Consider the following 12,176-nt stretch of genomic DNA (forward strand, 5'->3'; position numbering starts at 1 on the left):
CCGCCAAACGGACTCGGGAGATAAATAATACAACAACCACAGGCGTTAACAATGAGACATGACATCACTACATGTTGTGGGTCAGTAGCGTGGTCTTTCTGCTGTGACAGATTGAGATGTTCTCTGGCTACGGAGATGCTGTTTTAGCAGCTGTGTTTCCTAGTGATGATATAGATAGTTAGCATCTAGGTATGACAGATAGAGCTCAAAGCCTGTCTTCTGTTCTCTCTCTCTCTCTCTCTCTCTTTCTTTCTCTCTCTCTCTCTCTCTCTTTCCCTCCCTCTCTCTATCTATCTTGATCTCTCTTTTTCTCTCTATTTACTTCCTCTCACACACAGACAAACATTCAAAATGCACACGTGCATATGGAGAGGCGTACACATGCACATTTCATTTCATCATGCATCATTGTTCCTCGCACTCAACCCAGTTCAAACTCCCTCTATGAAGCCATGTGCAATAAATTAGAGATTTATTAAGTGCAGGAATGAACCAAGTGTGCAGCCAGGGCAGATTAAGTCTCTCTGCTGGATTTATTACAGTTGAGACGTAGTGAGTTGTTGATTGAGCGGCGGGCACAGTGATAATGAGATGGAGATTGGAAAAGCGACTTTAGAAGTACAGGAGAAGGCCAAATAAATCCCTTCACTTCTCAATAAATCACCTAGCACTTGAGTCCATTATGCGGGACCTCTGTCAGCATCGGAGCAGGCCAACGCTGCTCTGCATTCATAAACAGCATAAACATGGGATCAAGGCTACCTCTGCATGTCAGCGAGCAGCATAATCAGAAGTGTGTTTTGTATGCAGGGAGTTTGATCTGGTGGTCATATCTTAATTCCCGCTTTGTACGTGGAATGTAATAGTGATTGATTGATTGAAGCTCATAAACTCCTGGAAGACAGGGGAGGCGTCCATTTGCCACACGCATATGGAGTCAGTATTCTGTTTTGTCCCACAGATAACAGCTCTGTGCACATCAACAGCTGGGGGTCATTGTGCTGTGGTTTCACAGCTCCACTTTGTGAGCGTGTGTGTGAGCGTGTGTGTGAGCGTGTGTGTGTGTGTGTGTGTGTGTGTGTGTGTGTGTGTGTGTGTGTGTGTGTGTGTGTGTGTGTGTGTGTGTGTGTGTGTGTGTGTGTGTGTGTGTGAGTGAGCGAGCGAGCGAGCGTGCATGCAAGCATGCACACGTGTGACTGCGAGAGACAGAGAAAGAGAGAGTTACAGAGAGAGAGTGAGAGAGTGTGTGTGTGTGTGTGTGTGTGTGTGTGTGTGTGTGTGTGTGTGTGTGTGTGTGTGTGTGTGTGTGTGTGTGTGTGTGTGTGTGTCACATCTCCTGTGCAATGTGGAATGCTAACAACACCACAGCATTCCTATACTCCCTCTGGCTTTACTCATCTTCCCACAAAGACACCCAAGCACCCCTGCAAAGCACACACACTATACCACACACATGCACACTCTCTCCTTTCATCCACAGCATGCGTGCATGTGCATGCGTGTGCGTGCGTGAGGGTAACCCCACAGGTCCTCTGTCTGGCTGTTCCTTCCAAAGACAACTATTAGTCCAGGTTCCATCCAAGAATCATACAGCGTTAATTTTTTTCACTGGCCACATGCTCGCTCCACGCTCTCCAAGCCCTGATGTAACTCCGGCTGAATTATGATCAAGCGAGCAGCGTCCATTCATGTCTTACTCACCCCAACAATTAGACTCGAGATTATAATTCTCAATACTCACGCACATACTATTGTAATGACGGCTCTAATTACAGAGGTTTAGGGAAAAACACTCTCTAATCAATGTAGGAGGACGATTTCCCAACACCGCTCTCTCTCAAGGGATGAATGGAGCGCAACAGCTTCCTATAAACCAGCGATGGCTGACAGACTAACTAACTGATAGGCTTGTTCTGACAACATGAAGATCTTGAAACTCTCACTGTAACTGACAGCACATTTGTTTCATCCTGCCATCCACACATCTAACATACACGCACACCCCCACCCCCAACCGATATACAAACCCTGACTCCTTCCTGTCTGTCTCCACAGCACAGTAGGGTGCTTGCACAGGGCTTTTGATTACTGAGCAGGCATTGCAAGTGGGGATCCATCACACGCTCAGTGTTTGAGGGATGGAGGTTATATGACCGTTGTACGTGCAGAACACAGAGCAAGACAAATAACAAAAGGGAAGAGATACGCAGGACGAGAACGGAGAATGGACATGTTATTCTTGAGGGTCTTTCTTTCACTACACACACTGTAAACTGACTCTTGAAAATAAATAGGTATTCTATTGTGCAAACCCTAGAAAGTCTCTCGTCAATTCTTCACCACTGTGATGCAGCCATCTTTGATGTGCTTGTAGCATACTGTATTTGAGGCACATTGCTGCTGACATATCTTCGAAAAGAAGTTACAGAATAGTGATTGGTGTGTAATGGCACTTGGCTCTATTGATGTATTAAGGAGAAGATCCTCAGTACGTATAGAACAAAAGCCCAGTGGGGGGGCTTCTCTTCATCTCCCTGGGATCAAAAAACATAGAGAACACGAAGAGCTATTCCTGTACAGGGGACATGCACACACGCTGGGGACTTTCACCTGCACGCATGCATATGCACAGCCTTCCATGCGTGCGTACATACACAGGCACACACAAATACAAATGTGTGTGTGTGTGTGTGTGTGTGTGTGTGTGTGTGTGTGTGTGTGTGTGTGTGTGTGTGTGTGTGTGTGTGTGTGTGTGTGTGTGTGTGTGTGTGTGTGTGTGTGTGTGTGTGTGTGTGTGTGTGTGTGTGTGTGTGTGCACATCTGAGAGTGATCTCAGCAGGGGAAACGCTCCATTTCGCCCCACTCGTGTTGACTAATGGCTTCCAGCATTATGGATCATCATCCTGAAGACTAAATACACACTTGCACACACAGAAACAATTACACTCTCCAAACCATGAGCATGTAATTAGACCTTTAACACTGAAGACTAGGACAGACTCGCACTGGACTGCTAAATGGAATTATGTGTAAATCTAGTACCAACAGCGATCAATCATCAACTCAGAGTTTGGACTGACTCCGTGGTTTAACTGTTTGATCTGAAGGTCCCTCAGTAAGGTGAATGGTTTTCAATTGACCAGATCTCTGTATTGAACTTTTCAAGGCAATGCAGCCTTTCATCTTCCTCTGTCAATACACTGCTCATCTTCTGACCGTGACGTCGATGCAGAATGGCCTCCACATTTTCATCCAAAGCATATATAAATACTAATGCACTCTCTTGGGGGCGCTCATACACTCTCACATGCAAACATGCGCACATGTGCAGACGCGCAGTCGCACACACATATTCATACAGTGGAATGTCACTGCAGCATTTCAACACTGAATTCAGACTCTCATCTTCCACCAAATGCAGAGTTCCACTTCTTCGTCTGCTTTGTTATGGCCCAAGGCTAGCAGCAATTGTGTGGGGATATTATATACAGCAAAAGCTCCGACTTCCAACTCCAAGTGCAGAAGCTATAAGTCCTCTCTCACACAATGGCTCCGCGCCCTCAGAACATCAGGCTGCCTTGGGCACTGCTATTAAAACATTTTACAACAGCAAGAGGTTGCTGGGTACATCTGTGACTGTGAAACCCTCAAGCTTATCCAGCATAACATGACACCATGGATGTATGATAATTTACAGCAGACACAGCAAGTCGGCTCTTTGGGTGAGGGTAAAAATGGATGTTAAAGTAAAAGATGAGCGATAATAATCAATTGCATTTATATAGACACGCAAAAACAAAATGTGTAACTGACCATGTGGCTACATTTTCTACTTTGAACTGAAGGCTAAATCCTATTGCATTGTATCTGCAAATAATTCACATTTTATTACACATTAACAAAACGTTATCGTCAGCGTTGTGTTATGGCAATCATTTTCCAATGCATTTCAATCAATTAATCAAGCAGGGCTTAGCTAACCAACTAGGCTGCAGTGTTACCTTTGTAGAGGTTCTTTGGCAGCTGGCAGGTGTGACCGCAGCCGTTGGAGCAGCACTTTTTGACAGCCGAACACTCTGCATCCTCCTCGCAGCTCTCCACACAGGCTGCCGCAAAGCCGCTGGCCTTCTCCGGGGCGGGGCAATCGCCCTGCTTCACCCCCTCCACCGACTTCAGGAACTCACAGCTTGTTAGACACTCGTAGTGCTTCTTGGGAAATAGGGGCTGAGGGCAGTGAGGAGAGGAGGAGCACAGAGGAAAAATCTATGTCAGATTACTTTTAACATGCAGACTGCTGGGCCTCAGGAAGGCTGGTCTGTAAGCTAACAGGGATTGCCCTGTTTACATTTCAGCTTGTGACTCATTGGAGCAAGTTACACAGAATTTGATTGAACCTTACACAGTGCCATTATTGTACAGGAAAAAAAAAAGTTTCTCAAACTTTTTTTCTTACTTGAGAGCCTTTAACACTCTGAGGGTAAAGCCATGGCATTGGGGGGCGGTTTGTGACATACCTCGCATAAATCCTGGCACTGATTTTCCTTCAGGTCCCAGGATTCCTTGCAGGGCTCCAGGCACTGTGAAAAGGAGAAGGGTGTCAGTTCTTCAAAGAGCGCCACCACATCAAAGCGCTGCTGTCTAGAGATGGTGCTGCCTGACAGGCAGCTCACTCAGGCACTTCCCCTGCACCTTCACCACAATAACCCGTCGCACCTCTTTGTTACAGATGCCCCGCATACCTTAACGGAACATAAACAATCCCCTACATAAGCGGGCGCGGGCCAAAGGGGTTGTCCCTTATGGGCAGAGCAAAGCAAACCGTCAGCTTGACTCTGGAAGCCCATTTGATGCTGGGGTTTTGTCTCGCGCCGGCCTTGACGAATTCTTCCTTCAATGCCTCAACACTACTTACCCCTTGTAACCCCCCACCCCCATGCCCCCCCGCCTCATGTCTGGACTTGATACAGATTCCCCCCTCTCTGTACCAGGTTGAATAGAGAATGCTTAATAGATGATACACCCAGTTTAATGTTCTTGGGATTCCCTTTTGAAACACGTGGAACTTATTTACTGGATGTTTGGCACAGGCACAGGATGAAAGAAAAAGCCTCTCGCAGTGGTTGTATAGCTCAAAGTCATTTAGCCGAAGCTAACGGATGAGAAAATTGAAAACGAAAAATGAAAATATACCCAACACGGTCAAATTCCTCTCGCTGCAAACACAACAGCTCACCCTCAGCAAATCGAATTCAGTACAACTAAATGGAATTTAACATGAAAGTTCATGCATGTCCAAAAGAATCAGGCAAATGCCACCATCGTTAAGGGCATGTTCGCATGGGATTGAGAGGCCCGCGGGGCTTGAGCGCTGCTCCCACCGCTGGCCGCTGCGAGAGAGCCGGTGCAAAATGAGAGAGAAGGGAGCTCCCACACTGAAACCACCACTGGGCTGCTTCTGTGTAGAACTGGGACTGGCCCAAACCACACTAACCAGAAACCTGCCAAAGTCACTCATTCAACCCCATTCAATTTAGACCCCTGCACCAGATACAGTAGAGAGGCAGAGACTCAGCAGCAAGCTAACTTTCAACAAATTCCACCACGTTCCTCCTCGTCTGGGAAAGTCCAATATGTCGGTCAGCGATGGTGGTGGTGGGAGGGCTTTGTCATTGACGGAGTAGTAGATACGAGGTGCTAAGAGGAGTTAAGGGTTTTCTGAGGTGAGCTTTTGGCCCCAAAACCTTCAGCAAAGCCTCGTTTCAAAGGCAGCCCATCTTCTGAAAACTGGATATCAGAACAGTAATGTAATGTTATGTAAGGTGACCGCACAGTACAGTATGTACCCATATCTCGGAGGCTGAGTGAGCGCGGGCATGTAATAGAATGTATTAAATGCAACGTTGATGTAAGAAATGACACATCACAGTCATGGAGCCAAGTCTGCGTTTATGGGTCTTTAATTAGCTCATTAGTGCCGCTCTGTCGTTATTTTGCCATTGACAGTGAAAAGTTTATTTGCTTTTTATGGAGTGCGGAGGAGGGCCACATGACGAAGCGTAAACCTGGCTTCTGGAGGAGCGGAGTAGCAATCAGCACTCGACGCTTTTGCCTGCCAGTTCTCAATTACAAACTATGCCCCGTCTCTCCATTACCCATTGCGCTTGCCTGGTCTCGTCTAGGCTCCTGAAGGAGCGCTGTCTGGACGCTCAAGTGTTAAACAGCAGGCTCTACAGTTAAGAGTAGGCGTAGGGGCTGCAGGAGGAGAGCTATTTGTTTAATTACTTCATAGGGATATATATCTCTCCATTGATATGAAGCGGAGTGCCAGAGTGAACATTGGACACCTCGCAGGAAAAGCCACTGAATTATGACAGCTGAGTGTTCCAAAATAAACTACAGTGAGATCTACGGCAGAGATCAGGTAAAACCACTGTAATAGTTTCAAGAAAGTTAAGATGACATATGAGGACAACCGTAAGGTCCATAAAGTGCCTCACACTCCATGGGGTCTTTGCAATGACGTTTCGTCTGTTGAGAGTAATAACGTGACCTTATGATATCCTTATCTCTGGCCTCAGTTAAGTCCACACTCCACAGAGGCTACTACAGCCTGAGGCAGTCGCTAGGCAGCTGCAGCAGCACCCAGCCTCACGCAGGAACCGCGTGCTAGCTAGGACAATAAGGTGTTGAGGCAATGACTTGTGCTCCACCGGAGTGTCTGCAGGAAATTCAGCCAGCAGACTCACATGCTAAAGCCCCCCAAATCCCTTCTACAAATCACCGAACATGCACTCATAAGCCTGGGGATCAAGCCCATTTTCCCAATTGAAAGATCTTGTGTGCAGAGAATGAATGCATTCCATCGGTTAAAAAAATAGGCTTTTCTTTTAAGATAGCTTCTTTTCTGGTTCACCACAATCACAGCTATACAGCAAGTGAAAATAGAATGATGGTTACCTTGAGATGGTTAAGCTCGCATGCCAAACAGAATTTGTTAAGACAGCACACCATGTGCTATAGAGACTTCAATGCAACACAGATCACAACGTGTACTGTGGGTTTAGGGATGTCTATCCAACTCAATCAATGTTTGCATCTCTTTTGCACGAAGATTTCTGTCTTTTTCTTGAATGTTTTCTCATGTACTAAGAATATACGTGATATATACTGATAGGAAGATTCAAGGTGATAACTTAACCCATTTAGACCTGCTGCCACCTATACGTTGTTATACCTTTGAATCCGGGAGCCACCTCTGTGTCTCATTAGTTGTTGCTATACATATAGCAACATCATGTTGTATACATTTTTTTTGTAAGAATTTGAACATTTTCAGAAATCTTAGGTTAGGTTTTAGAAGGCGTTTTTAGAATCGGCCTCAGGTCTAAATGGGTTAAGGAATGTTTAATGTGTGAATTCTTTTTTTTGTGAAGGAATGAATATGTCATAAAAAGTCATCATAAAAAAAGATAAGCATTTGAGTCATGGCAATAGAGCTCTCTGCAGGTGTGCTGATAACTGACAATCTGTCAGCGATTCTCAATAGCCACACCCACAACCCGACATTTAAGTAGGAAAGGGGAGGGTTGACGACAGATGTCTTGCCAAAGCAAATAGGACGGCTGTATATAATTACAAAGGTGCTCTCATCAATCAAAAGGCCTGATTCTTATTTACACAGTTTTCTGCTGCTGAATCAAACAGAGAATATCAGCTGTTGCAGGTCCTCAGTCCAAACCATGTGTCTGATCAGGGGACATCAGCATGGGAAAAGACCACATGAAGCTGAAGTATAGAACATAATTGGGCTGGACATGGTGCATCTGTTTAGTTCGGGTGCCAGCGTATGGTTCTCCTTCAAGCAAACCTCTGAGGCTGGCAACCAAGCTACCATCTGTTTGAATAACAAGCGCGATGCATGTCATTATACTGTGAGCCGTTAACATATTTCCGTACAACAATTTCCACACAAAAAAAGAAGTCAAAAGCTCTTGCTCTCAGATTAAAACAACAGCAAAGGATACTTGTATGGACCTGAGCTGTTGGTTGCCTTCTAACAGAGGCATTTGTACTGCTGATTTTCCCTTTGTGACCTTATCTTTCTCTCCAAAAGTGACACATTCTGCATGGTTAAGTAGGACCATCCATAGGGGTCTTTCACTCCCCATTTCACGCTGTAATAAAACGCAGCAGTTGCAACACTGGGAGACCTTGAAAGGCATTCTGTGGGGCCGATGAGAGACTCGAGCTGAATGGCAGCCAATGCCACAGCCCGTCTCCACTTTGTCACAGCGAAGGAGAGAGCAGAGAGGCGGTAGGTGGTAGGAGGATGACAGACCAGATGGGGGGAGGAGAGGAAAGGGAGAGAGAACAGGATGGATGGAGGACGGTCATGCATCCTCATGGTCTCTTCTCCTCCCTGGCAGGGGCATGGTTATCGCTGTCCCATCTCCCATCGTGAAAAAAGAAACTGGCTTCCCCAAGGGAGCAGCTAGAAAAACATAAACGATGGAGAGAAAAAGTTGTATATTTAAAATGTCACGGACGTGTTTTACCTCGGTTAATGAACCACGAACTGCTACCAGTCAAGACCGCCGCAGGCTTAACAATACACAGTGCAGACATAATAAAAGATGGAACATAATTCATACTAATGTACACGATATTCTCCCATACTGCCTTCACTCAGTGTCTGTATTCGTATAATCGTGGGGAGAGATGTAGGTGTAGTGTTAGCTGAGCAATTACGACTGAAGTTGTAGTTTGTAACTGTTTACATTTGTTGTAAAAAGAAAAACAAGAAATATGTGCCACCAGCCCACCACTACTGCCCATGCTCGAGCTTTATTGTTTTTCTGTGTCAACAAATCCTTCTACCCAGAGGTCACCTGCACGAGTGCTGCATTCTCCCACCCTGCATAGTATAGTGTTTTTTCTATTATCCCATAAAATAAGAGATGAGCCCTGGGAGCTGAACCTATTGATCCTGGCCCTGAAGTTCAGTGTCAGGCGCTGGTCGGTGCCAGGGGATATTTATGAGCCGCATTTGTTGCCCCTGGGACAGAGCCAGGGCACCCTGCTCCGCTGGGAGAGTCGGATACCGGCGGTGGAATCTATGCTGTTGATCACACACAGTAAATCTCACGCCCATATCTCTTTGAGTTATGGCTATTTTCTGCTGCCCTGGTGCTTTTCGCGCTCCCGACCACCAGACTCAATTACTCCAGCAGCTTCTCATATTTATCGACCCATCGAATCGCTGGTCACCAATCCCCGCTTTCCCCCTTGCTTGCGACTTGTTCTTATTCCATCTGTCTCCTGTATTTACCTCTTGTTTGTCTCTCTACCTAACGTTCATCTCCATGTCTTATTTCTCTACTACCTCAGTCTATCCCCCTCTCTCTCTCTCTTTCTCTCTCTCTCTATCCCATTGCTCTCAAAGGAAGCCACTATGAGCACCATTAGTCTTGATGGTTTTCCTGTCTTCCGTGCGTTCTCCCTCATTCTCATTCATGGCACACAAGGCCACACTTCAAACTGCATTAGAGAACTCAAAGTCGGCTCCATTTCCTTCCAAATTCCATATTTAAGTGAAAGCCCTTTATTTAACCCATGTCCTTAAAACCTTACAAGAAAAAAAGAACGGAATTGCGTGACATGGCTGAAATTAAAAGAAATATCTGATCAGGAATTGCCTTTCCACTGAAGCACACAGGGACTATCATAGCAGATTGAATCCACAGTATCTAAAGTAGAAACATATTTCATTAGGTGTCGGGGCTATGATGTGAATAAGTATAAAATCATATGCCATTAATCCGTTCCAGTATGTCTCTGACTTGCTTAGCTGTCATGGGACTGTAAAAATCTACCAAGTAAATCAAGAAGATATCCTGTCCAGGGCTACTACAGTCTAGACACTATTTTCTCAGCTTTATGCTACCTGTGACTGAAGTACTTTTAGGGCGTGTCCATCTGATATCGTGTTTTTTGTTTCTTGACTTCCATAAACCAGCACAGGTGTGTGCAAAGACAGGATTAGGTAGATCAAAAACGTGGATTAACAACGATCTGAACGCTTGAAATTCTCACTCGCGCACGCACACACACACACACACACACACACACACACACACACACACACACACACACACACACACACACACACACACACACACACACACACACACACACACGTTGTCGTTCCAAAGAAAAGAAAATCCATCATTTATTGGTAGATTTTCTTACTTGTAATGCTTTTCTAGTCCTACAACCACTCAAAGCACTTCAGAATGTATACCTGACGTTCACACATTGATGTGTTGTCGGCGGAAGCAGCCATGCAAGGCACCAACCTGCTCGTAGGGAGCAGTTAGGGTTCAGTGTCTTCTGGCTCAAGGACACTTTGACGCAATGCCAGGAGGAGCAAGGGATTGAATGACCACTTTACCTCCTGGGCCACTGCTGCACCAATTCATTATCTTTGTTTATCCCATTCAATTTGGGAACACATCTGTGTCATTTTAGAATGACGATGACAATGATACAAAAGTCTTCTAAATCCAAACAGTTTTTTGAAAAAACTTATGTTGCTTTATCAGTGGTTCTCAAACGTTTTCATGTCAAGGTCCACCCAAAATGATATGTATTTGCCCTCCCCCAGAAGCAAAGATTTGAGTTACAAATGTTCCCTATAAAAATATATATATATTAAAAAATGTGCACACATTTTCACTATAAAAAAAGAAATAGCAGATCTACAAGCTCGTATGAGCTTGTATTGAATGGATTATCAACTCAAATGACAAAATAAGCAAGAGAAAGGATTTAACCACATGAACCCTAGCACCCCTATTGTGGGCGAACATTCGGCAATTCGGCAGCTCGCCACATGCGGTGAGCTTGTAGAGCTTGTAGGTTCTTTTCCCACGAAAAGATTTGTTGTAGAGGGGAAAAAGGAGGGGACCAAGTATCTCCCCCTGGTCCCTGGGGGACCCCGGTCAACAAAGTACAGTATATAGAGTTTAAAGTGGTTAAACAGAAATGGCAATATCCTAAATGTACATGGACAAGTTTTCCCATTCTGATAAGCTCTAGTATTTAATATTATATAATCATAGTCATAAGCATAACTACATTGCCCACCACGTTTATTTAAGTTCCCTAACAGGGAAATATCTTCCAAAAATTCCAAGCACTCTATAGTCTTGACAGGGTGCTCCGATGAGGTGGAATGTGTCCGGTTAAAGACTTCTATTTAGCTCCTCAAATACGGTGAGCAACTTAGCAGGTGCTATCACACACATTCTTTGAGTATCACTTTAATTATTAATTTAAATGCAGTTGAGGGCGCAGACAACAAAGAGACCACAAGGAATCACTTGGCAAAAAAAGGAGAAAGAGAAGGGGAGGAGCGGGGGGCATGAATTATACATATACTCCACAATCAGAGGTGCCTGCCTTATTTATGAGCAGAAAAAAAGAAAATACACACACACAGCTTAGCCAGAATTGGGCTAGCCTTTGTCTGCTGTGTGGAATGCAATAGCGGTCACTTAATACTTAATGACTCTGAAGTTTCATCCAGACGCCCACACACCAACGCCCGGTCTGTCCCCAAACGAGTCCATCATCTTGACAGACTGATGCAACAAACAATCGAAACTGCAAGGGGTTCCTACTCTAACCACTTAACCACGTTCACCCGGGCGTCCCTATTTTGGGCATGTCATTGTAGGAGAAAGATATCAAGACATTTCAAAGAAATTAAAAATAACTTCAGTTTCCAAAACATTTTCAAATTTTCAAAAACTACACGGACACCAGCCTACTCGGGAACGATGCAAGTGAAGTCAGGCACAATGCAAGTTGGAAATGCATGCCCTCCACCTAACTATGCAATACCCGTACTCGTCAGAGCACCCGTTGTACACATCTGTCTGTCTGTGTCCCTTTTATGCCCATATATGGAGTTCTGTGTCAGCCATGCCCAAATATGGAGTCTAGGCCAGTCTATGACATCATATTGATGACATCAGCGTACTCCATATATGGGGATTTCTTTGCACGTTTTCTTTATCTATATATTTGGTAGATTGACTGATCCAACTGACTTCCCACTTGATGCATCATGCCCTCGAGTCCTCTCCGATATGCAAGCCGAGTTTGAAGTCGGT

General features: G+C 45.0%; 1 protein-coding gene across 1 annotated transcript in view; it reads right to left on the minus strand.

The window, feature by feature from the left end:
- The window catches only part of anos1 (anosmin 1), a 42,942-nt gene that overhangs the window by 14,618 nt on the left and 16,148 nt on the right, over positions 1–12,176 (minus strand). The window contains exons 3-4 of the mRNA XM_084083830.1: positions 4,515–4,577; positions 4,002–4,224 (exon numbers count right to left, since the gene is read on the minus strand). Coding sequence (XP_083939956.1) covers positions 4,002–4,224; positions 4,515–4,577 — 286 coding nt within the window. The remainder of the gene's footprint in view (positions 1–4,001; positions 4,225–4,514; positions 4,578–12,176) is intronic.

This window comes from Gymnoscopelus microlampas, assembly GCF_963454915.1.
Source record: "Gymnoscopelus microlampas genome assembly, chromosome: 17".
Taxonomy (NCBI): Eukaryota; Metazoa; Chordata; class Actinopteri; order Myctophiformes; family Myctophidae; genus Gymnoscopelus; species Gymnoscopelus microlampas.